General features: G+C 42.8%; 1 protein-coding gene across 1 annotated transcript; it reads left to right on the forward strand.

Moving 5' to 3' along the window:
- The first annotated feature begins 175 nt into the window (after positions 1–175).
- On the forward strand, positions 176–27,621 carry LOC138488708 (putative methyltransferase DDB_G0268948). The gene is made up of 7 exons (XM_069615948.1): positions 176–331; positions 4,981–5,109; positions 10,381–10,541; positions 14,448–14,661; positions 16,107–16,207; positions 18,241–18,378; positions 26,173–27,621. The coding sequence occupies exons 1-7, from the start codon at positions 257–259 to the stop codon at positions 26,261–26,263; spliced, it is 909 nt and encodes a 302-aa protein (XP_069472049.1). The 5' UTR covers positions 176–256; the 3' UTR covers positions 26,264–27,621.

Below are 27,621 nucleotides of genomic sequence, written 5' to 3' on the forward strand. Positions count from 1 at the left end.
TGAGTAATACAATTAAATTGGGAAGGGCCATGCCATCTTCGGTAAATTCCTGCTTTAATGTTTTAGTTTCTTGGCTGGGTGCCCAATGTTTTCATGTTGAGGCCCCTGGAGCATCCACACCCAGGCAATCCCACGCTTTCCGCACCCCACCTTGCTTTGACTTTGCCTATAAATATATTTGCCGGGAGGCAAGTGGGGCACAGTCTTCCTCTCCAGAGCCTGTCGTATCCTTTCGGACTCAACATCACTCGGCAAAATGCAAACTTTGGGCTCCGAGATCCGGACGTACCCGGAACGCTTCTTCCCAGTGCCAGAGAGCTTTGTGCCAAAGGTAAGATGCGGCATGTGAGACTTGTGGTCAGGAGTGGACTACCCAACAGGGAACTCTGAAATTACCCGGTAGCCCTGTGCACCACGGGCCTCTTTTGTGTGGTTTTTCTAAATTTCCCCATAGGAAAAGGGTTGGGCTTGCTGAAAAGGTGTAATATGGGGGCCACTTTGAACATTTTTTCCAGGGCCTTTTTTGGTTCCCAGTCCACCCCTGCCTGTGGTCTTACTAAAGATACAATAGAATGCTGATCTTGGCCATTTACTAACACGTACAAAACACGCATATGCGTGTCTTGTTATCATTTACACAGGTTATATTTTCCAATCTGAAATGTTTAAGCGAGAGACTTCCCGGATTTCCTATGTAAATTGGGATAAACGTAGGCACCCTTAGGAGTCAAGGAGCAAGCAAGTGTTGTTATTATCAGCTGTAACAGCACACATGTAATCAACCTTGGAAGGATGAAAGGATGAGTATGGCCAGCTGATATACGAAGCAGTACCCTGCAAGTTTTACACATTTTCTGTCGAAAATTTTTGCCGGAAAAAACTAATCGAAAAAATGCAGCGAAAAAAAACGGCCGATAAATGAACGTCGTACCCACTTAATTACGTCATGCTTACTTACTCAGGGCACGATTTTCCTCCAAGTCACACGCAGATGGTCACCCAGATCAGTGTCACACAAATGCTGCACTTCTGCATTTCCCAGTACTGTCCTTCCTCATCCCAGTCCTAGCAATGTGAGGCAACCTGCTTTCTGGGACCCCTGACTGCCAAGCAGGACTTTCAAATTATGTGGATTGGCCCCCAGAGAGCCCAGTCATTCTGGGAGGTATGTAGTATACCCCAGCCTCTTCAGCAAGGCACCCCCAGTAGACACAGGTCCAAACACAGGCAGTGGTGAGGGAGGGGGAATGGCACGGTGACGAGTAAGGGCAGGACTCCGATTAATGTAGATTACCATTAAATAATCAGGGCATTATCTTTGTCCGTCGTGCCAGTCCTGACATGAGGATTTACCAAAGCACACCAGATTATGCATGCAGACTGGCACTGCTATTTAAGACACACATAATGCATGCATCAAGTGACAGAATTTAACACAGCTGTGTCGAAATCAGTCATGTTAAAGGGCCCTTTATGGCGTCTGTAAGAATTCACAAATGTAGAAGAAGAGGTGCGTGGCAACCCAACAGATAACAGCAATGGATACCCCGCAGCACTCTGATGTCGACGGTTACAAGTGCAATAGCTCAACAAAACAAGCATTGGCAATGCCAACAGTTTGGGCTTTTGTGCGGGCGTGGGAAAGGAACTTGCCAGCACCAGTGTAGTGCTATTAACTGCCCATTGATGGTAGCAAGTGCAAAATGGTGCGAGTACCTGGACATCTTATAGCAGTGCCTGGCAAATGCCTAATACTTATACACAAGCCAAGACGGTTGGCTTTGCCAATGCTTGTTTTTAACAGGACTTCAGTGCCAGATGCATAAGGCTTATAAATAAAGTGGGTGAAGGCAGACCTGATTTAGACATTTTTATTACAGCAGTAATGTGTTTACAATTCCAATTAAGTCATTGGGCCTCATTTCGACCCGGGCGCTAATGGGTTAACGGCGCCGTAAAAGGCTGCAGCGCCGTTAACCCATTAGCGCCTTACTACGAGGTCCCTTTGCGGGACCAGACCTAAATGGCTGGTCTACACCGGCCTTTAAAGTAGGGACCCGCAAAGGGACCTTGGTGCAATTTGCGGTACCGTACTCCGCGCCTTCCCCAGTCCCATTGAGCCCTTTGGGGCAAGAATGGGGAAGGGCCAATGTTCAATGGGGAATTACCGCCCCGCCAACCTTGAAATGGGGTGGTAATTCCCCATTGAACACTGGCGGACTCCCAGCACCAACCATGGTGCTAATAGCGCCTTGGTTTAGCACCAGTATCGTAATGAGGGCCATTAACTCGAAGAAAACTGCTTTGAAAAATCCCTGGCAGGCCCTTTGATTGCAACATTTGATGGTAAGGCCTGAATAAAGGGTGCCCACGCAGTTCCCACGATGAGGTGCTTTACCATAAAACAATTCCCCATTAGATTACCATAAGTGCTTGTGAGTAATTAGTGGGATTCTTGGGACAATAGTAAGAATTTCTTAAGAATTTATATGACTCCCAAATACCGATTGAATTCTCATAAAATATTATGAATTTGAAGTAGGATTTATGTACAGTCTAATAGGATGTTGATAGGAACGTTATACGAAAATCAATATGGCATTTTTATATCTGTTAGGATTAAATGTCACCGTAAACTTTCAAGTAGTTTGGCTTCGTTTGAAGGTTGCATGGATACAAATACGCTAAAAAAGAACAGAAAACAGAAAACCTACGAAAACGTACATACTTATTTTCATGTTGTCACTGATTTAGGGGTAAGCATTGATCTGTGATAATGTAATGTGATGCTACTGGGTCATGTAAAGCTGCACTTAGATTGGACTACCATTTTGGACATCCTCTTGGGTCAGAGTTTGGCAAGAAGACGGGTGGACAGAATGTGTGTGTGCAGAGAGAGGGGCGAGTTGTGAGTTTTGATATTGCGAAGTGTACAATCGCAAGAACGTGTTCTCTGTGTGCTTGCCAGCGCATAGGTATCTGGGTGAAGGTGCCCCGCTGACCAGTGGCTGTCAGGTAGGAGGTGAGAGTTAAACCAGTGAGAGAACCACCGTTAATTGGGTGTAACCATTAAGTATTCTAGTTATATCAAAAATGACCCCCAGACCTGATTAACAGAACATTTTTATGGGATTGCGCCATTTTAAAATGCTTCTGTGAATCAGGCCCTCCGAGTTTACACAGGGTAGCCATGTGAATATGAGCATTCGTCTGGGAGACCGTGTAATACGAAGACGTACTGACGCTAAGAATGGAGTCCAATAGCTTAAAAACACAAACAGTATGATACACGAGAATGACGTTCTCAGTGTATGCCCTTAGCAGTTCGGTTGCTGAGCTAGGAACTGTCAAATCAGTTTTAACAGTTATGACAAATACTCATTTGAATGCATGCATTGCCTTGAATTCTGCAGTTCATAGGCACATTGGATATCTAGTTTCATATTTTCATATTCATGTATCTTAAATAGCTACAATGTGTGTATAGATGTAAACTAATTGGGACTGCACAAGTAGCAAAGTAGTGCGTTTCATAGTTAAAAAAAGATGCATAGTATAATAAAATTGTATAATTACAGTAGTCAGTGTTAAGGCATAGTTACGTAGCTAGCATAGTTATAGTATTAGTACAGTCACATAGTAAATATACTGTAGGTGTATAGTTCGTAAAGCTATGTATTACCCACAAGAGATCCATACTTTGTATAATTCTATAGTAAGCGTTGGTATATTGGTTAATATTGTTTAATAGTTGCTTAATAAGTATGGAAATGGGGATAGTATAGCTGCATGCAACATAGGTAGAAAAGGTGGAAGAAGACAACTGTTCCTTTGTGATAACCCTTGTTCCAATCTACAGCATCTGGGAAATTTCCAATATAATGTGTAGGAAAGCACACAAAAATAACTGCAAACCTTGCCACTCTTGAATAAAAAAGGAGATGTAAACATTACTTTCTGCCCACAAATATCTATATCACACCAAACCCGTTTCAGCCAGTCCTAATATTTCTAGCATGATTGCAGTATCCACCATTCCCACATCTCTGTAAAATATAATCCAGAGAGTATATCCAATAGCGTACAGTTCCCGTTGGACAAAGGGTACTACTACAAATACGAGTAGAGCTCAATTTGGAATAGAATTATTACTGCAAAGAAAAAATAATGATTAAGACCATGGGGGTATAACGAAGGAGGGATTGGGGCGCCAACGTGAATCTTGTTGCCTAAACTAATAACGTTGATAGCTCAGCATGGGCACTAGACTGGCATCTATACCCTGTAGTGCTAAACAAAAAGTAATTCAAAATAATTTATGAGACTGTTTCTTGGGTGAATGGTTCTAACTTTGTTCTGTATGGTCAGTGCGTTCTTTAAAAAAATGACTCTGGGACTGGCATTCAGTTATTGACTAATTATGGGATCACACCACAGTAAGTGTCAATGTTTGTATAGTGTTTTCCTAATGGTGTGATTGTTAGAAGAGAAATGGGTTATGAAATGCACTTTTTGCTGTTCTGTCTCTGTGGTTGTGTCCTTCTCTGTAATGCAAATGTTTTTCTTTGATTAATTTCGTTTGTATAACTGAAGAACAGGCCCGAGGAAGCTTTTTAGCGAAACACGTATATGCCTATCAGGGAATGGTTTCAGAAATTAGTTTGGTTGCCAACTATTGTATATATTTTTGATGAAATACGTTTTGATTAATCAATCCATACTAAAAAGATGTTAACATTTCTTTAAAAATAGAACTGAATTATGCACAATTTGATGCAAACAAATCACTTCAAGGGAATCCAACAACTTACATTTGAAATGCTAGTGCATGGGGGAACTAGACATTCTCAGGAAATAATGTTTACTAACTTGCCACACAGATTCCTGTGCAAAGGTGCATTTGTGTAATTTCATATACATTTTTTTTCACCCATATAATGCAGGAATCACAAATGTGACAATTTGTTTGTACTCTTTCAGATGTTGGCAAGTTCCAATCCAAGCATCCACTCCTTCAAGGGCCAGGAGCATGCATCTCTCTACCGCAAGTTCAGGTTCGCCCCATCGCCAGATATCCCGAAAATGGTCTTCAATTACCTAAAGGAAAAGGTGAGCTCCAAAAAATGCCAAAGGCAGGAGGTGGGGAAATGGGTGGGGCTAGCGGGAAAGGAATGGCCTAATGCAAAATCACTTGGGCCCTTTCTAAATTGGTGGTGAACCTCTGAGTCACACTGTTTACAGTGTAACTGACCAAAAAACAACTGTGGATCCCCCACATAGTGGAGTCTGCCCCCAAAAAAAATTGGTGGCCTTAAATGTTGGCATTCCATGGGGGAGGCGAATTTTGCAAAGTGCGCTTGAAAGGTAACATCATTCAAAACGTAGCTGAATTGAAAGATTACTCTAGAGGAGTTTCGGTGCAGCTCCCTAGCGCGAATCTTATTAAACTATTTCAACACTGGGCATTTGAACATACATTGTAAAAACAAAGGACTAAACACAAAATAGAATGTAAATACTAATAGCCCCAAGCCTGAACATTGGCTGCATCAGCAGTAACAGCTGCAATGTTAGCACCAAATTGGCCCACATTTATATGACTTTTGGTAGCATATTTCTTTATTTATAAACCGTAAAGGCATCTGTGTACTATTTATGAAACACCTATGAATTAAACGCTTTTAAAACAATGACTTTCATGAATTCTCCCACCTCCGCATACTACTTAGTCAAATACATTATACAAAAGAAGACTCCCGTGTGCTAATCCTGCCAATCGTCTTTCAGAGACACTGCCAGAAGTGCATTACACCAGCATTGCTCCCATTCTCTGTGGCATTCGTAAGTCTGCATTCATTAGATCAAAATGTTTAAACCGCTGCCCCAAATATTGGGCTATCGGTCGTTGCATTTTTCGTTGCATTTTTATGGCGGGGGGATCATTATTAGAGTATTTTTTTTTTTATAATTTTGTGATTTGGGGAAGGTAGAAGGCGGGGTGGGGGCTTGCGCTTGTCCCCCATAAAAATGGCAAGAAAAATGCGGGAAACCAGACACGATGATTTGGCCACGTATGTATGAGTTGTACCAGATGCACTTATCGCCCAAGCACCATATACAATTGGCTTTTGTCCCTTATAGAAATGGCCCTTCCACCTGGGATCCCATATCTGCTAGACTGATTGAAGCAAAACACCATGAACATTCTTCGAAGATCCCAATCATGGACTTTCATTAGATGGCTTTGCATACATCTGCCTCTGATATGGCTATTTACCATTGACCCATAGCATCAGCACGATAATCTGTCAAATGTAAACACATATACCGGGTACATACAAGCCTCAATCATGACAAAACCCTAGCACATATCAGACTGGCGCCACAACGTATCATTACAGAATATCATTGCCGACTCTGCATAATGCCCCTTTAACACCGCCCCATAAAGTACACATTGCAATTTTCATACAATTCTTTAAACAATGTGTCACCAGCGTCACAGTGCCCCACCATTGCAAATCGAGCCAGTGCTCTAGTAAAGAAGACACACCTCCACTTAGAACAACATCCTTATAAAGTACACATTACCGGACTCCACAGTGCTCCATTAAGTACACAGGGCCTGATTTACAAAGTATGTTGCAATGGATTGCACCAGTGTAAAACGCTTTTGTAAATCCGGACCATACTGTCAGTCTTCAGAATGCCCCATTGCACACACATAGTAAGTTGGTACAGACACCGAAGTGGAATCAGAAATACACACACACACCCACCTCCCCCCCAGCGATTAACTCCCTGCACAGGCGCTGGAGCAGGCAGTTAAAAAAATAAATTGGCACTGGACAGGGGCGCGAAGAGATGGGGGAGGCAGTGGGTCTCGGGAGTGAGGGATGTCAAGGACTGTGAAGAGGAAAACATGGACTTTTGAGTAAAGAAGGCAAGTAATAGGCCCATTACCACACGAGGGAAGCATTGGGGAGCCTCTCTCTTAAGCAAAGGATACTTTCTGTTTCATAGCTAAGCTGGCCACGATATTGCTTCGTGGGATGATGAGTTTACTGCAAATATATACGTACAATTTACAGATGACAGGCTCTTCATTCCGACAAGGCCAATGCAGCTTTTCATCATCAGATTGCTCAAATGGGTGCCATTAACTTGATTATTAGTTAGACCTATACTTGGATACCACAGTGAGTTAAACAAATAGGCTTTTAGCCTTGAATTCCCAGGCATATAGCAAAAGCTCGGGGTGTGAGTTTGTGAGTGACATCTGTAAGTGAGCAATTAGAACTGTACCACATGTATTTTTAGCCAAAGGACATTTACAAAGACAGGAGCCCGCTTTTTAGAGCAATAGCGCGCATTTGCCCATCATATCCTCTCATAATCGCAAGAATAGTGAGATGGTGCCCACAGAAGGGGAAACCGACTTAAAGTACTGCTCCACAATGGAAATGGGACGCAGATCCCCCCCGCCCCCCTCTGACATTCCATCTAGCTCGCCTGTGTCGACTTGTCTCCAGCAAACCACATCTATCTTGGGCACAAGGACATGTTGGCAGGCTAAGCAGAGATGCCATGGATTCACTAGCTATAAACTCCCCTTTTTCCGTCAGGAAAATCTTTGATGCGCCCTTGTGGTATTTGCGGCATTTACAGGCATAGTTCAATATTCATATGTACTGCAAAGTGAAAAGCATGCATTTGTGTATTGTCTTTTGAGAGCCGTACCTTATATACTGACATATTTATGCTGCATACTGGGATACATGCACTTCGTATCTAAGGCTTACAGATTGAAGGTGGGGTCATAAACACAGGATTATGGCTCACCCACAAGTTATTGCCGGAGACAAAGCCCAAGGCTACTAAGTGGGAAAGGGTCCTTTTCTCAAGTGATCCTGAGCCCTGCGGAGGTCTGTAAAGCTATTAGCACATTGTGCTGTGCAAATAAAAGCGAAAAAGATTGATTTTAGGATGTGACTCAAGTCAGAATGTTTGGAAATTAGGTGTATACAAGAGGTCATACAACATGGGTGGAAAAATCATTAGCCATGGCCAATGGCTAGTGGCCTGGTACACTTTTAAACACTAGAGTGGGCACGAGCGAAGGTCAGCAGTGTTCTAAAATATACAGTGGGCATGGCTAGTGGCTTGGTAATGTTGTAAACAATACAGCAGCCTGGTACTGTTGTAAAATATACAGTGGACACGGCCGAAGGCCATGGCTAGTGTCTTGGTGGTGTGGTAAAATATACAGTGGGCATGGCCGAAGGCTGTAGCCATTGCTAGTAGCCTGGTAGTTTCTAAAATATACAGTGGACACGGCCGAAGGCCATGCCTAGTGGCTTGGTAGTGTGTGAAAATATACTGTGGGCATGGCCGAAATCATGACCTGTTTAACTCAGCGCGTTGCCGTTGCAAAGTCCATGAGCACATGCATATTATAAGAGAAGAGATTCACAATGACATACAAATGGCATTATGAGGGGCCATAGCTTTATGGAGGATATCATCGGGAGCGCGCCGAGTTAAGCTGGTCATGACTTCCCAAATGCACCGAATTTCAAGGGTTTTTATGCGATACATTTGGGCACCTTAACTACAGTTTTTTCAGTGACTATGTATAGAAACATTCACTGTATACTCGGATACATATATTGTACAGAAAGATGCATTCATTATGTATTGAAATACATACACTGTAAAATGAAATGCACAGATTGCATACTAGGATGTATATACTTTATATTGAGAAGTTCTTCACCAAAATACATTGTGTCTGCTGAGCTGTACATATTGTATATTGAGAAGCATTTATTACATTGCGAATTACATAGAGTGCAGGGTTAAATACATCCAGTGTATACCAACCTATGTAGTCAGTAGTGCATTCTAATATATCATATACAAATTATGCTGAAAACCATTCATAATATAACAAGGACATCGCATATTAAGATTAGTTTTTATTACAAAAAACGGTTACATGTGATTTCATCGAATGAAAAACGAATGACATTTTTACGAATAAAAAACAACTGTTTTTGGGGGTGTTTCCCCCAGAGCCCCATCACCCTTTTTTAGTAATACTTTTTCCCCCACCCCTAAAAAGTCCCGGGAGGATAGCTCAGCGGCAGCGTGCGCGTCTTGGAAGCAAGACAACACGAAGCAGCAACAGGTTCGATCCCCGGGTCCGCGCTTAGAAACCTCCTGGTGTTTAAGCGCGTTATAAATACGTAACTAAGACAAAAAAAACACAATTACGCAACTAAGAAAAAAAAAAAAAAAAAAAAACAATTCCTGTAACAGCGCCTCGATGCCTGCGGGCTGTGTGAGCGCTTTATAAATGTAAATAAATAAATAAATAAATAAATAAAACCACTATTCGGACCCACAACCCCATTTTTTGTTTTTCCCAAAATGTGTTATTTTCGTTTTCGTTCTTTTTAAATTCGTTAAAATTTAATTCGTTGTTTTCTATTTGATATAATCACTGAATACCAAAAAACACCTGCTGCCACAGTCTTACAGTTTCTTAGTGCTGGAATTGTAGATATTGGCATTATTCAACACACTGGCACTCATTTTATCACCCTTGCTCAGTTAACAGGGTGAGAGTCATGAATATGATTGAAATGTGGCCTGCAGCTTTCTCTCAGATTCGGCAGCAGGTGCATTAATCTGCTTTCCTATGTATAATGGGTGAAAGTTGAAATAACTAATGTGAGTTTACGTGGATAAAGCTCAAAAGAGGTAAGAGTGTGTTTAGAAGGGCCAAAGAGATTCTGGGAGTTATCTGAAAATTGCCATCCATTAGGCATTTAAGAATCCTTCCTGGAGTGCCCTAAAGAAGGAGTTTACCGTCTTCCCTCACACCAGTGCTTGCCAATGCAGGGATTAGGTGCTGAACTGTGAGCTGTGCTGGATTTCATCTGTAGTATCAGTATTGCTGTCAGCGTTATCTTAGACAACTATCACTGAGGAACTACACACAAACAGCATTGGCAGCTTTCTCTTGATATCCAGGTAGCTCCGTTTATTAAAAGGCTGCTTCCAGTATAAGGGGGAAAACATCAGTCACATGTTAGGCCTATATCTGAAATGCCAACGAGAGATGTCATTTGTAGACATGGCACAGGTCTCCCTCTGCGCAGCACTATTGGCCTCCCAGAATCAACTCTGTCAGGACATGGCAACATTTCCAAATAAGCAAGTCTGCCTCTGCAAACCAAATCTTTCATTCTGTGCTAAAGGAGTTTGGCCACTATTAGATACATGTTTTAATTTACTGCATCACAGCCAACATGGTGGCTTTTTGTATTTGTTGTAAATCAAATCTTTGACACACTTCTCCTTTGATTCTTCTAGAAAGAGGCGCCCTTCGCTCTGGTAGCAGACGTCGGATGTGGGTCAGGGCAGAGCACCCGTGGACTGGCACCCTACTTCCAGAAAGTGGTTGGAGTCGATGTTAGCGAAGCCCAGATCTCGGAGGCAAAGCAAAATACCTTGGATGCCAACATTTCCTACAGGTAGGCGTAGTTCTGTGATGGCGCTGGCAGTACCTACTTATAGGGGCTCCGAAAATGGAAGAACATCTTTGACGTATTGGGTCTCAACTTTAGAATGCATAGGAGAAGAAACTTGGAAAGGAGATCCGATGCTACAAATTCAGGCCCTCACTTTGAAGGCATTGATGTTCCGCGATCATCTTGTGGAAGCTACATTTTCACTGCTGTAAATCTTTCCCTTCCATGGTCTATACTTCAAGAACTTAGTGGGAAGTTGCCTGCGAGGGCAGAAACCACATGCATGCAATCTAATCGCACCACTTCTTTTGCAGCCTGCTGTAAGTCACAGAGTCCAACAACCTGCATCGCAGCAAGCTGTCTGATGTTAGGCCCATGGGACGAGCTGAAGCAACATTAGCAGATAGAAATTAGCTTCTTACTACCTAAGACAAAGGTCATCACTTGGTTGTGGTCCACTTGCATCTTCCTACTGCTTATTTCATAGCAGACCAATAAATCTTGCAAACAAGGCTGGAAGAATGGATGGGAGTATCTGGTCGGGCTCTGGACTATGTGCATTCTTTCCTCTACAACCTTAACCAACATATTGAAATGCCCTCAATAGAATCCGCGACATGTGAAATTGTGTGTGACGTGCCACCATTGTCGCTCCTGTTTGCTATTTATGAGTTCCTATTTGCACAGATTCCCAAGCAACAGCGGATTCATTTTTCAGTGTATGCCGATGAGACCCGAATACACATTTGTTCGGAAGGTAACACTGAGTAGCAAACAATCATTTCTAGCTCCTAAGACCACGTCTAGCAGTAGACATAGGGCAGCTTTCTTTGTCTGAAAGGAGCTCCTCATTTTCTAAAACAGAGATCCTCATTCTGGTTACACTGGAACTAAGAAGCCTCTCTTTGCAACAGTAACAACTTTAGGTTCACCCTATGTCCCATCAGAAATAAGTTTTCACATGCACCTGCTGCTCCGCCCCCATAGCAGATGAACTTTGTGTTCAGGGGCCCTTACTTACAACTTCCTATCCGCCGAACGATCCTCCCTTTGCTGCAAACTAATGAATACATGGAATTGTCAATGCCCTTGGTCATAGCATACCTAGAACAACGTAATGTGGTCTACGTCGGAGTCCTAAAAACACCTGTTGTGTAGATTACAAAGACTACAGAACCAGCGGGCCAGACTTTGCCTCAACCTGTGACCACATCAGATCAGCTTTGAAAGACCACATAGTTTCTATTTACCCCTCACCTATGATGTGTAGTAATTCAGTTTACCGCTGTGAGCAAAAGCGTCCTGGGCTCCAACTTCCCCCTTTGGCCATATTGTGTAATCTGCCTGAGCATCAGTTCACAAATCTGCAAACATTGCGAGCCCTTAAACTGACTAACCGCAGTTAACGACCATTATATAAAAAGATGACATTGACATTTTATTTAATTGCCAAATGGTTGGTTGTATGAAGTACTGTACGTCTGAATTGTGTTTGAAAGGCAGCAACATCTATATTTTGATCTTCAAATCAAAGTCACATTTACATGTTCACATTCACTTAAGTGATAATCATGTTTACTGCAGTTTTGGTCATGTTCCCTGCTTCATATACTTAAAAACATTGGTCTGCAAGTAACTCTAGCCTTGCTGTGATCTAAAGGGTCTTGCTTCTTGGCCAGCTGCCCCTCTCATGTGGAAAGTGATCTTGGACCCCCTTGAATCCGATCCAAACTTTGAGCATGGTAGACGATATGTTTTATGTTGCCTTCTCCACCGGCAGCAATGCCTGATATATTGAACACATTATGGATATTAGGCAGCAACATGCACACATTGGTAATAACATGTAAGTATGGTTCAACTGATGCAATCAATATTCCCTGCACTGACGTGTATGAGGTTGCGTCGTGACATACCCTTCAGTGATTCGCCTAAGCTTCCAGGCCCCTGCGTGGACCTATGCACTGTAAGGTAGCTAACTGGTCTAATTTCAAATGCATGTACAAACATCAGGACTTCCTGCCAGGAAAGAGTTTCAATTAGCTGGGTAAGTGCTCACACCTAGGAGAGTAATTTCCCATGCGTTCAGTAGTTCATCTCCAATCCCACAAATAAAGCTTTTTCTTTGTCGCAGATGGATTAGTGGAAAGTTACCCTACTTCGGAACCAATTTCTCTAAAAGGGATTCTTGAGAGGAGGCAAATGCCACTAATGAGGGCAGCAGATTCTCCAATGAAACCCTCATGAGATCCAAAGACATGGAATTTTGTGGAGGGCATGCACACTTCACGTACAAGGAAAGCTTTCTTCAGTGCTAAGGTTTTTAAGGAAATTAAACCCAACTCGTGCATTATGACCCAATTAGGAACACATAATGCAGGTCCTACGTTTCTCTTCCATAAAGTGCCTTCCAGTGTATTTAAGGACCCCGCAGGATCTAGCACCATAGTATCCATGCCATAGATCAAAGCAGGCCCTATTTTCCCATAACACAATTTAATGAATGGTAGAATTGAAAACTTACATAAGCGCCAATAAATATGCCGAAGTTGTGCCCATAAGGGTTCGATCTTAAGTCTCTGCTCCTGTAACACCCTGCATAAACGATTAGAGACGCTAAAGCCCAAATAGGTCAAGATTTGGACTCTGTCCAGCCGAGTGTTGCCTACCGTCCAATGACAGACCCTGGGGACACGTTTCCTAGTACAAATTATAATTTTTTATTTTGAGCTATTCATTTTTTAATTATTGAATTCAGCGTATTTTTTTCAAAGTCCCCAATGTTCTCTGTAACCCCCTCCAGCCTCAGCTGCTCAGTGTGTACCATGTTCCTTCCACCTGGAGAGATGGAGGCGGTTTGGGCAGAGCCATACACTGAGCAGCCACTGATCAGTGTATGACCTGTCCCATAACTTTACATCAATTACCTCAAAGAACCTCTCCTGAAGCCCTAAAATATGATATGCATACTTCAGGTAGGTTTAGACAGCCTTGCACCCCTCCCGCGCCCCTTACCCTCAACACCCTTGGTAGTCAGGTTTCCAAATGCTATGACTGGGGCTCAGATCAAGCCTTTACTATACAACAAAGGGGCGTTTTGGGCGGTGGGTCAGGGGATGTCACGTGTCTCCCAGTGCATATTATGATATAAGTCATTTATAACACGCCTGTACACAAGTGTTTCTAGGCGCGACAAGACAAGGCAGGGAAGAATAGGGAGGACAAAACAAACAATCTTACTAAGCCTTGCGTCATTCAGATTGTGCAAGTGCGAGGGGGAGGGAAGAAGAGAAGTGCTGGAGGAGGAGGTCAGGGGGAGTGCAGTGGCGAAAAGAAACGCGGTAAGTGTTGCCAGGAGGTTGCTCTAGTAAGTGCAGAGGTAATATTACTCATCTACCTGTTCATTACAGGTTCAGAGACATTCTCTGGGGGATGCCTCTGGGGGTCTGTGAGCATCAACATTTCCTCCTTGGGGAGGAAGGATAGCTCACGGGCAACGCGTTTGTCTTGGAAGCAAGACAACGCAGCGCAACACTGGTTCGAATCCCGATCCCACACTTAAAAACCACTCGCTGGTATTAAGTGCGTTATAAAAGAACAAATATAAGGAAAGCACAGCTGGAGCGTTCACATCACTGGATCAGCACATTCCTTAATCCCTGCTCTTTTCAGCAAGCCTGGCCCCATGTATGAAAATATTGGTGGGGATCAAGCCTCCAATTGCTTGTAACAAGAGGAGCCCATGGCCCGTGCATCTGTAGAGACCAGCTCAATACACCTCAAAGTACAAGTCCAAGGGATGGGAGGAGCCAGCCCTCCACAGCAGAGGGATAGGTTACTTTTGGTGCAAGAATCTCTTCTGCCTTGACCGAGCGTGCATGTTTAGCGGCTTCTCATGTTGTATTGCAGCATCTCCTCGGCGGACCAGCTCCCATTTGACGACAGCTCTGTGGATCTGGTCACCTCAACGACAGCCGTCCACTGGTTCAACCTGGAGAAGTTCCTGAAGGAGGCGGACCGCATCCTCAAACCCAATGGCTGTCTTGCTCTGCACACCCTGTCAGGCTACATACCCCTGTTCTATAAGGACCGTTCAGAGAGCATATCGGCTGTCTTTAAGGAGGTGAGGACTGAAACAGGCCAGCACTATGTGCAACGAGGGAAATGTACATAGGTGCATGCCAAGGTTTGCTACAAGTGAGGTCATTGCGCTCATAAAAAAAGATCAGTTTAAACATAGAAGATCAAAGGATGGTCTAATGTTAAATGGCAAAAAGTCACAATAATGGGTGTCACCTGATAGAGGTAAAGTAAGATACAATAGTTCTATGGATTAATGCATGTGCTGCCAGTATCTGTCAGCAAACTGTAGGTCAAAAAAGTTGATAGTACTGAAACAGGCTATCACACTGCCTGAATACCCACTGAGTTAGATAATAGTGACATTTGTTATTAATAGCTCAATGAAGCGGTGTCTATGGCAGTGAGCATTAAATAATTGTTAAAAGATGGCACCAGAGTTCGGAACATATTGACTTTTAAACAGCATTCCAGACATTGTTTAATCCAAAATCAAGAACCGATATGGGCCTCTTCTTTGAAGTCAACAAAGTCACTGGGTGATGGGTTAAGGGTGGTGTCCAGTGCATATGATCCATCTGGAATCTGTAGGTAATAGTATATCATCACGCCGGGAGCTGAATACATAAAACAACTGGGGCCCTCCATGCTTCTTCAGAGCTGGGGCATTGTCATCAACATTATCCTTCAATGCTTCCTTAATCATCACCAATCATAAATCAGAAATTGTGGTAGATCAAAGCCTACTGGCCTTACGTTATGCAGGGGTATCCAGATCCGTGCCATGAGCCAAGTCATTCTAGGTTTTTGGGATATCATGCAGAATGCATTTGAACACTGTAAATTGGAATGGTAGGTATTTACATAGTGCGTGGGTATGCTGAACACCTGGTGTCGTTGGGACTCTCAAAGATGGGAGTTGAAGACCTCAGAGTTGAGTTATATTGATCTGGGGACATACAGGCTGCCCGTTGGGAAGTCTAAGCCAGCCGCTAACAAGGATCATTCCCTTTGCACTACAAAAGCCTACACTAATAATATGAACAATTTAAAACAGTGCCCACTCAAAAATCAATTGGTTTATTTGCAGTTAGAAATTATACTGTATTAATGTACTATTTTTTATAAGTCTTAGAAGGTGGGAAAGATTTGTCTCATCATATCGGATTCCAAAACTTGATGTGCAGGTCACGTCTAGACCTATGCAAAAAGTGCTCATAAAACTTAGATCTAATGCATTTTGATAACGAGTCACAGGAGGAGCTGGGAGTCCCCATGTTATTATAACGTAGGTTTTGAAGGCATCAGTGGAAATAAGATGCTCCTTGCACCTCCCCCATGCACGTAATGGACAGTCTGCCTTGAATGCGATGCTGTATATCCTCGGAACTCAAGCACGCCGCGCATGGCATGGGAAACGCCCCTGAGGGAGTCAGGCCTAACAGAAGAGTGCAGAACAGTGACTGGCGTGCTTTTTTTTTTTAACAGGCTATGGAGTTCCTCTTTAATTATTCCCATGAATGCTTCTTTCACATCAGAGACAAATACCAGAAGATATTCGAACTTGTACCTTACACGGAAAAAAAGAGGTGAGGAAACTGTGCACTTTCTTACATGCGTGTGTGGGTGTCTCTGTTCACATCTGTATAATTGTGTGTTTTTCTGAAGAAGCCAACTGGCCATTCTACACAAAGCTGCTCCTAAGCATGCACAACTACCTCATTCTCAGGTTAGGTTGCGTCAGCAAGGGAGCGTAACGGCAAACTCCTTGGTTCGCCCATTAACTAATGGTTCAAAGAATAAACTGCATCAAAATCGCATTGTGAATGGCAGACACCTTCAGAAGGGTCCTCAAGCCAGAAGACCACCTTGAAATTGGTCTCAGGAATGACTTATATGAACATTCTTCACACTGATTTTGCTGAAAATGTTTTTTTTTTTGCCTGATTTTACTTCTTTTTTTATTACAAAAAGCAGGGACCGGGGGTTGGGGGCCTCTGCATGCCCAGTTACGCCCCTCACTTCTATATACACTACCCAAACTTACCATCTATATTTTGTGCGGTACAATAAAAGAGGCAAAAAATGTGCCATTTCGCAAAGTGGGAAATACCGGAATGACAGCCATCTTGGAATGCTGCACGTGTAGGTTTACTTGTACCAAGAAAAATCAAGAAAAACATTTATATTTGTCTTTCAATAGCATTATTTATAATGATCTCAAACCCATTGTATTGGGTTTTCAGTCGGAATGTGCCATACAATTTGAGTAATTTCTGATGCGACATTCTGGACGACTGGCCATTGGAGTTACTTTGCGAGTGGTCAAAGGGTCATTGTATGAATCGGATATGCTTTGCACACAGATACAACCATTTAACATAATATTTAGAAAAATGCTTTTTAATCGCATTCATACAAAGTTCTTCTTGGTAATCAGTTAAGAGCTTCCGGCTCGGTCCATCAAGGTCTGAGAGCCGGTAAAACACCTCAGCGGGCTACCCACTAAAATAGCTCAGCGGACTGAGCGCTCGCTGCTGCAATGCACTTGGGATCTGCTGGTCACAGATTCGAATCCCGGCAATGGCAACTCAGCGTTTCATCCTACCGAGGTCGATAAATGAGTAGCAACTTCGGTGGGGATGTTTGTTAATGTGGCAATAAGACCCGAGGCGGCGGGCCTATACCGCCCCAGGAAATGCCCGGGGCCATAGTTATAGGGCGTAGCGTAGCGAGGGCCTTAACAAAGCCCCCGGGCATTACCTGCGGCGATATTGGCCCACCGCCGAGGGTCTTATTGCCATTAGTACCCCGGCCCAGTTGGATCGGGGTGCTAATGGCATTTTTTTCACGTTTTGGAACAGAAAAAACCCCCCCAAAAAAAACGGCAAAAAAATGGCCGCCGCCATGGAAAGGGAAAACATAGTCCGTTTTCCCTTTCTATGGCGGCCATCGCGAGCGGATGCGCTCCAGCGCGTTCGCTTCCAAGACCAGAAGAAAAAAAGAAGTTAAGTGGGGTCGGGAGGCCAGAAGGGAGGGGATGGGGAGGAAGAAAAAAAAAAAAACGTACCGCGGTCTCCGGCGGGGGACGATGGAAGCCTCCAGCCGTGTGGAGGCTTGGAGTGGGGATGGCCCCGCTCCGAGTCTCCACACGGCTGGAGGTTTCCATCGTACCCCACCAGAGACCGCGGGATAGAAGGTAAGTGGGGTGGGGAGGGAGGAAAGGCTTGGGGAAAAAAAAAATCTTACCCGAGTCCCCGGCGGGGGACGAAGGAAGCCTCCAGCCATAGGGAGGCTCGGAGCGGGGATTGCCCCGTTTCGAGCCTCCTCATTGGCTGACGGGCTGCCACGCCCCTCGCCGGGAACAGAGTAGCCGGCACGGACGGCAATACCGTGTGGTATGGCTCGCAAATGAGCCAATCACCACACAGTATTCCTGTTCAGCCACGCGTGCCGGGAACTAATGTATGTAAATATGTTCTATGTGCAGTGCTTAGGTGTACACGCTCAATAAATATCATCATATGGAACATGAAGGCAATCTTAGGAATTCATCACTGAGGCTGTGTCTCTTTTGTGGGTCAGTCCAAAGCTTTAAATGAACATCATTCTTTTCTTGCAGAGTGGATACCATTTCCGAGACATTTCCCATGACAGTGACAGAGCTGATGGGATTCCTGGAGTCTCTCTACATGTACCAGACCTACAAGGCATTGGATCCAGAGGCAGCCAAAGAATTCCTGCCAAAAACACAAAAAAGGTAACAAAAATTAAATACATCGTTATAAACAATAAACTGGGTTTTTAGGTAGGCAGTGCTAGTAGTTAATGATTAGCAAAGTCATTGTGTCGTGTGCAGTAGCATGTCCAGCGTTAGTGCCTTTTGTCCGTTTCAATTGAAGTGAGTGCCCTCGCCTTGGGTGTGGGGGCAGTGAATATGCTCAGAGATATATGAAGTTCCAGGAGGCTCATATTATGCAACCTCGGTGATAAAACCGCAGAAATCACCCACTGCAATTTGCATAAGGAAACATATGCTCTATTACGATATAACCATATTGCTGCGGGTACATTCTTTTTCCACATTCCTTATATTAGATTGTGTGATGGGGTATGACCTCTGGGGATACAGGACTGCAACAACTGAAACTGTGTCCCAAAACAAAATTCCACTGGCTGTTTGCACATGAATACCTTCAAATCAAACCCACTTTTATAGCACAGCTAATCACCAAAGGCATCAAAGCGCGTGACACACGATCAATCTATTTTTGTTGGTAACATACGCAGGCAGGTTTTCAAACCTGTGTGCAACCCCCCTGCCCCCAAACATCATTTTGAAATGGATCCCCACACATTTCCTGCCAGGCATGTCAAGTGAATTACAATAAAGGTATCTTTTCATTCAAAACATTGTCAAAAAGTGTATTTATCATTCAGACAAGCAAAATTACGGTAGTAGACTGTTTCAATGAATCTGCATATATTTTCTCTAAAACTCTTAAAGAGTGATAGTTCCTGTTAATGGATTCATTTTATTATTAAATGCTGAATTCTATCTTACACTTAACCTGCTTTAATAGATTATTCACACTCCTTACATAAAGAGTCCCTCTCGAGTGGGATACAGAACTAAACCTCGGATATGCAATGCCCCAGTTTCATACATATATTCAATATGTTTATAATTGTATTCTCTCAATGAACCTACACTAATTAATCGTCTTATTCATCTACAGGTAAAAACGCAATGTATTCCTTTAATGCACACATAAACAACAGGTGTAGAACGGACAAAAAAAGGAGTCAAATGGTCCTATGAATCCAAAGGGGAAAAGGGATTACATTTGAAAAATTCGTATAGGCTTGACATTACAAAAAGAAAAGTAAAGATAATAGAACACATACTTTTAAAAAGACTACATTAAGTCATTCATTTGCTAAATTGATTTTCCAACAAACTTATCATTGTTTCTCATGAAAGGTATTTTGACCAAATGTATACCGTCAATACGGCTCCTGTGATTTACAAATCATTATCACAAATCTAATACACATCACTATCTTACATTGGTCAATGGACTATGCCTAGACAGTGATGGTCAAACCTATACAATTAAAGTCAAGGAGCAATTGTCTAGAAAATGAAGGTCATAACAGATTATTTAGACTCAAATGTAACTATACACATATATAGTGTATGTTATGTGCAATGCCTTCAATGCCCTTTTCCAGCAATGTCCCCATCCTTGTGTCTTGGCTTACCAGTGACATTGCTGACACGCCTTCTACGTGCTGCAGCGCGTGCTAGGGGCCATCCCTTAAAACCCTGCACTGGCTCTCTGTCTCAGCCAGAATCGAGTTCAGACTAATGTGTATGGCTTACCGTACCCTTCATCAGAATGTATTGATGCACTTTTAAACTTGGTATGTTTGAAAAAAACGATACAAAATGCTAATACGAGGAAGCACAACACGTTTGTCTTGGAAGCAAGAGAATGCAGCGCAACACAGGTTCGAAAATCCTGATCCAGCGATTAGAAACCACTCGCTAGTATTAGTATTAAGCGTGTTATAAATAAATAATAAAATTAAAATAATTTTGCATTCTAAACCCTTGTTTCTGGAACTCTTTACTTCTTAAACTCAGGCAAATGTATTAATTGCCAAAATTCAAGTCGATATTTAAAACTCTTCTTTTTGTCAAAGACTTTGGCTGCTGGTGTATAAATCGGAATATTGTATATTTGTAGAAGGCATATCAGGTCCAAGAGGCCATTGCAGTGAAGGTACGCTATGGAAATTCAGATATTAAACACAACATCTGTGACATTGGTGGCCCCCGTCATGCTACTTTCCCCACCCATCCAGGAACTTGGACGCTTGATTGACCGCTCAAAAGTTCTGTTGGAATGCCATGTTGGAGGCAGCCCATATTTATACTGTCCATGGGAGAATAGGTGCAAGGTCTTGTTTGCTGCCAATTAGGTGCCTGTCTCCAAGGGTGGGTACCACTCATACCTTAAGGACTGGGGCAAGGGAAAGGAGTATTTAGTATAAAGTAGAAAACCGGTGAGCCATCAGGTCATTAGAATGCATTGACCCCTTCTCCCCAGTTTCTAAAAACATAACTATGCAAAACATATAATTTAATGATTATATACATGATAAAATTGACCTAAAAGCTATCGGCCTCACTCACAAAGCGCTTAACTACCAAGCCCCCCCATCTCACAGACAAGTTCACATGGAAAGTGTCCAATGGAATCACTAGATCATCCAACATACCATGTCTGACTGTGCCCAAATATAATTTGTATTAGCCACCCAGTTATGGAACACTCTCCCTCAGAATATTCAAACTATTCAAGCATTCAACAAATTCAGAAACCATGTTATCACATGGCTACTTAACAAAACAAACGCCACCGTTTTTAGACACCACTGACCTTAGGTGGGACTGCAGAATTTGTACATATGTCGCCCTGTACTATTGCTACTACCTTAATGTTTGACTGTATAATATGTATAATGTATAATATGTGTATATCTACCATTGTAATCTTACCTTGACTGTTTAAACTGCATCTCTCATGCACATAACTGTTTATACTATGCCATGTAACCATTAATTTCCTACTAGCGCCCAATTACCCCCGGGTCAGGTGCACAATATATATAAAATAAACAAACAAACAAACAAATAGATAGTATGTTCAAAAGGTAGAATGAAAAATCTAGAAAGCACACAATCCAGGACTTCAAGATACAGAATAAACAAAAAAGCACATTTTAAAATGAATAACCAGTGGTTGGATACAGTATTTATTTGTACTAATTTTAAAACAGGGTGTCACTTCAAACAAAAAATACTTCCAAAGTAGGCAACACCAGAGAGCAAATGCAGTTCTAGGGTGAGGATCCTTTACATTAGACCACTGTTGAACTGAATGATGCATAGCAGTGGCATTTATTTATTTAGTTAGTACAAATTACAGGGAAAGCAATGTATTTTTGGCTAACAAATGCTTACAAAACTTTTTTACACTGATTTACAGAGCGGAGGACCAGTGTCCTTCACAATGGATGAGATGATGCGGATATAAGACCATATGATGCAGGCGAGGTAGAAACATGAACCAGGGACAAGGACAGTAGAGCATGATAAGGGAACGGGATAGTGGGGGGAAGTGCTAAGGTTTAGGATGAAGGGATGAGGGATAAGTGCTGTGGGGTTGTCGTGGAGAAGTAGGGGGAGAGGAGAACAGGTAGATGTGGTGGCATAGAATACTATGCAAGAGGTTCTTTAGAAAGGAGGAGACCTAGGAGGATGGATGCAAATAGGGATAGAGTAGGAGTAGTGGGAAGAGGAAGAGCATTCCAGAGTAAGGGTGGTGAGGAAGAGAGCGGAAATGAGAGGGAGCGCAGAGGGCCCGAGAGGTGGCCAGGAGGTGAGCCGAGAATGATCATAGGGAGCGAGGAAGAGTAAGGAGTGAGAGGGGCCAATGGGTATGGTGGGACAAGTGTGTGAAGTCAGCTTCAATTATTTTGTACAGATAATGCCTTAGATGGCTGTTCTGCCATTTAAGATTCAACCTGTTATATTTGATTGCATTTCTATACCATTTTCATTAGGTTGTGGAAAATGTGTATATATTCGTGTGATGTGAACAAAGAAATATATTCAGTTAATCATGTGACAAAAAGAGATTTAGAAGGTGAACAGTGCTCAGAGAAGGAGTAGATTCAACAGAGATGAAAAGAGAGTATTCTGGGACCTATCAGCATAAAAGTGCAATGAAAGACCAAAGGAAGAGATGATCACAGTGAAGGGGGTGGTATAAACAGAAAAAGCAGGGGACTAAGACCTGAAGCCTGGGGGACACTAAGACAACGACTAGGAGTTAGGAGCAGTTCAAGAGATAGACAGGTCCAATCAGAAGATATGGTAAGGTATGAAGACAAATAAAAAGAGCAGTGTCAGAAGTAGCAATGGAAAAGAGGGTGGAACAGAGGAGTGCATGGTCAACTGTGTCATATGTAGTCAGTAGGTGGAGTGAAATAAGAAGAGGAGACTCCACTTAGAGTGACAGGCGGACACAGTCAGTGACCCAGAGAAGAGCAATATCAGTCGAGTATGAATAAAAAACAAAGACCAGATTGAAGAGTTGAGAGAAGAGAGTTACAGCAAGCTATATAGAGAGCTCATCATAAAAACCTGTTTCAGAAAGGCATGCAAGAAGTCAGATGAACAGAGGAAGAAGGCTCCTTAAGCACCTCAGGGAATAAGACCAACCATGATCATAACCAGTTTGTCCAAAAGTTCCTGTAGAGACAGATGGAGTCCTAGTCCATTCACAAAACAAAGGTAGGATCACATTGCTGTCCCATGGGCAGGAATACCTCAGTTGAGGCAGAGAAATTAGCCAGGCCGCTGTGAGTATTTGATGAACCAAAATGGTGAAATCCTATCAGCCAACCTTCAACCAAGAGTTGATTATTTTACCTCTTTGGCCAAGGTCTGTCCCTTAGCCTGGTCAGCAAGTCTTAGATACTGTATCTCGCCATCTGGTCTGGAGTAAGTTAAGAAATTGGGGGATTGAATCCTCTTTATTACATTTCTGCATGGCCTTCTATTCAGACACGATGAATGTTGTATAAACCAGTTAGGGGTGACCACACAACAAATACCCACTAATCTTGGACTGAAGCAGGGTTGTGTCCTTGCCCCCCTCTTATATAATTTATAGGTTGCCGATATGGGCATTGTTATTTGTTTAGCCCGTAATTTCCCTCCCCATATTCGAAATACTGTTGTATCCTGGTTAGGGTACGCTGACGATAACATTTTGCTATGATTACACCCAGATTGGTCTACAACATTCACTGGATGCGTTGGCTACTTATGCTGAAAAGAATTATCTTAGTGTCAATGTATCTAACTCTAAAATTCTGATTATTGGCAGCAAACATGCACACATTTCCATTTTGCTGGTTTTATAATGGGACCCCCCTCAAAATTGTTAAAATATATATCTATTTAGGCATCGCGATCAGCTCCCTCCCCGTCCTTTATTTCTATGGTGATTACATCATGCCGAAAGTTTTAAATAAATGGCTGCTACTCAAGAGATATACTGGCAAAAAGGGTGGCCACAATATTGAGGGTCTTATGATCTATTGCAGGAGCACTGCACTAGGGATACTTTATGGCCTGGCAATACTTCTCTGAACCCATGATGACTTGATTGGAAAGGTGCATGCTCCTACGATCTGTATTAGGTGTGCCCAGGTCTGTGCCAGTTGAGGCCTTGAGGTGCGAATTGGGTGTTTCATCTGTTCGCTCCTTACGGCTTATTCAGCACTGCAAGTTATTTCATAGTATTGTAACTTGCCCCCACAAATATCGACAATTTGGTGGAAAAAAGATGTATGCAGCATATGGTACGCAGGCTTTTAGCCACAATTCACCTTGTTCCTGCCTCACTAAATTGTGCTCTTTGCAATTACGCAGATTAATTACCCATATGTGATTTAATATTCTCCCTACGCGTGAGGATACAGGCAGATGGGTTGGCAAGCCTCATGGGACAGGACTTGCCGTCTTTGGAACTTAACAATAGAGACGACACGTTACGTCCTTAGTAGGGCCCCAAATTGAAGACATGCTATTTAAAAATGTACTCTCATATCGTCTCAAATGTTGATTCAATGGAAACCAATCAGCTGTGAAGTTGCATATTCGGGGCTGAGGCATTAGTAATATCTGCTGCATATCATATTTGGAGAGAAGCCCTTAGTCTTATTGCACTGCTTTAGCATTTTGATATCTTCCTTCTTAGTGTGCGTTATATATGAATTTTATCGAGCTTTTGTATCAAATCGATGAATTTGCAATACGCTTATTAACTATTTTAACTACTAATCAACTTTGCTGTTTTTAGAATTGTATTTCGTAATTTAGTTTTATTTTGCCTTGTTGAGGGCTTTACTTTGCTCCCCTCTTTTCATACGTTTCTTTCTTTAATTAATAACTGTGCTAAAGGTTTGTATTGCACAATAAAAAATACAAAATGAAAAGATAGTGCTTGGTGCACATCCTAGAGAGATGGTCCCAAAGCTATGAAGTCCCTGGGGTTATTAGGCCAGGGAAGAGCGTTGTATTTAGCTCCCTCATACCCTAATGCGTCCTTTTTGCAGGGGCATTCTTAGGTAAATGAGTGCACTTCAAGTCGCTCTAGCATCGCTCACGCTCCCAGCTATGGGACCCCGAAGGGCGACAGAACATTTTAAAGGGTCTCCTCAATAGAGACATGAATAGCATACCTCTCAACTGGCATGCTTTTGCCGGGTGTCACTGTCCCGCCCAGGAATTAGTTCACTCACCTGCCATTCAATTCAATGGGCCCTCATCCACCCAGAGGCGTTGCTAGGGGGGTGGCCGATGGGGTTGTAGCCCCGGATAGAAGCTCAGGGGTTACAACCAAAAAGGCTAGCTTGCCCGAGTCCCGAAAGTTCCAAAATTAGCATAGCCCTGGATCTTTTCTAGACCTAGCAACACCCCTGCACCCGCCTAAAAGGAAATCTCGTGTTTTCACCACCAGGGGGACCGAAAAAGTTGAGAGGTATGGAATAGATTTAACAATAGACTTATTATGATAAGAGACATCTTTTCCAATAAAGGTAAAACAATTCTCCTCATCAATCAACTTTTGAGATCCCAAAGATGAACCTTCCTGTCTTTATACAGTAATATCCTATTTCTGTCCAATTTGCCCTGAAGTTGCCATCTCTAGTTTTAATTCCTCACTCTGCTACAAGTAAAACAAAACAGCGGGCCTCTACAATTAGGCTTCTTATTTGCTGGCCTCAATCTAGGATATTCCTGAGAGTCACTGGGTCCTTTGCTCAAGCCTGAAAATCTGAGCAACAAAGGACCAACACAGACAAACAACGTGGTCCCACTGCAAGAAAACTCAGTCACGTTTAGGCTAATAAAAGTAAAATAACTTTATTTACCACTTCATACTCCATTCATAAGCATTCGGCACAACATATAACTATCACTATTTTATCCGGTAACACAATCCACTAGATGAACGAGACCGACCCCTCATGCATTGCTAAGCACAAAGCACTCATCCTTTTTTGTCCCCAGATTTTGGTTTTGGTGGGTGACCCATTGAACTATATGGGCGTTTAGAGGGGTCGGCGGGTGAGTACATTGATTACAGGGCGGTTGAAAGCTGCCAAAAGCATGCGAGTTGAGGTATGTAGGCATGCAATGAAAGCTGTATGCATTATAGCTCAAGTGACGTGACCAATGTCACTTGAGCTATGTTTTCTTACTGCGCACCCGCCCTGTGTTTACTAACCCATTAAGATCCCTACATGCATGTATACTTCAATGGGTTCTCAATGGTATGTTCTGAAGGATGTTAAAGAACCTCTAGTGTGCTTCTGGACCCCCCTTGCCATTGCTCCCCCGTAACCACCTGTCCAAAAGAAACACAGCATCCTTCTCACTCTGCTTTGTGTCATTTTCCCATTGCAGGATTCTGGAAACATTGGGCGTTACTTCAATGGACACCAAAGTGGACTTTGTGGCAGAGTATTACTGTGTCGTGGCCCGAAAACCTGCATAGTGGATCAACTCGGCCTGCTTCCTCTTAAACACAGTGTATAACAGGAAGCCAACCCTCGGTGGGCACCAGCAGGGCCTCAACAAGCCGCACCTTAGAGACTTACAAATAATGCACATTAGCCCTGGACCAGGTTGACCCTTGACACCACAGGGCAACTACATACATTCTCCAATTTCATGCTGTGCAAAAATGATGTATATTCTTAATCAGGGCTAGATATGCTTCAAACAATTGTAGAAACTAGAATAGGTGTCAAAGCAATAAAATGGATGTCAGGGATTACAGGATTTGAAACCTAGCTACTTGCAGGACACTGTGGCAAAGCCGCTTTTTTATGGCTCACATAAAGGAACTGCGATTACTTAGCACTTTGGAATCACTGCTCAGATATCAATGGAGACCTTGAAGAAGGCGTTACGCAGAAACATGCAACATGAAAGCCACCTTTGTCTAATATCCTTAAAGAAAAGCCAAAATACCTGATTGATATCTGTATTTATGTTTGGCTTCAGATGGGGCAATATCCTAGTCAAGTTTAAAAATCACCTAACCTCCAACTTCTGCTTTGCACTGATACTCTGTGCCACTAAAAATATTGAATACATATAGGCATGACAGGGATGTCAAATAAATGCAACAATCTCCCTCCCTCTTTTTCCCAGAGCAAAAGTTGTCTTTGAAGAACAGTCCTGTCGAATGCTAGCATCCCGGAAAGTCATTCGAGGAGTGACCAAATTCTTCACTGATATCCAGAGTAGAAGCTAGCTGTACCCGGCACTACTGCCAAACTGCCACAGCACAGAGTTTCACAAACTCCTCTTTATTCAGAACCAAGGCTTCCCAGAATGGGCCCCATGAGGACATTTTGGCAATCATGATGGTGATGACAAAAGTATCTGAAATCCACAGGCAGATATAAGCAATATATGTCTGCAAAATAAGATGGACCCCCGTACTGAGCCCGTCAGTACTCTGACTCCTGGGCTCCTTGCCTTGCAATCAGTGTTCCCAAGCTTCCCAGGCACACAGCTGGCTGCTGTGCAGAAAGCATGCTTCTATGCCCCTCAGCCTAGGAGATCATTGTTCAGCTGATGTACTCTGCTACTATGCGGCAGTCTGGTCTATTTCACCGAGTTTATCTTCTGAAATAGTTAGTCATTGTATATAACGCTCACAGATTTTTGCAGTGTTTTAACTTCCTGGCATTTGTCACAGTTCATTGGAGAACAACAATACAGATGCATTTTAATCTACGACGTTCGCTGTATCAGCTTATAATCATTTTGTAATCATTTTGTACCCATTATTTCCATGTTGTCCCACCCCATGTAAAAATAAATCATCCATGATTTCTCTAA

Source organism: Ambystoma mexicanum, chromosome 9, assembly GCF_040938575.1.
Source record: "Ambystoma mexicanum isolate Mex_15411 chromosome 9, UKY_AmexF1_1, whole genome shotgun sequence".
In the NCBI taxonomy this organism is placed as follows: domain Eukaryota; kingdom Metazoa; phylum Chordata; class Amphibia; order Caudata; family Ambystomatidae; genus Ambystoma; species Ambystoma mexicanum.

Coding starts and splice junctions, on each gene's coding strand:
- LOC138488708 (XM_069615948.1), top strand. CDS start 257: ATGCAAACTTTGGGCTCCGAGATCCGGACGTACCCGGAACGCTTCTTC. Junction 332..4,980: donor CAGAGAGCTTTGTGCCAAAG/GTAAGATGCGGC, acceptor GTACTCTTTCAG/ATGTTGGCAAGTTCCAATCC. Junction 16,208..18,240: donor CCTTACACGGAAAAAAAGAG/GTGAGGAAACTG, acceptor CTTTTCTTGCAG/AGTGGATACCATTTCCGAGA.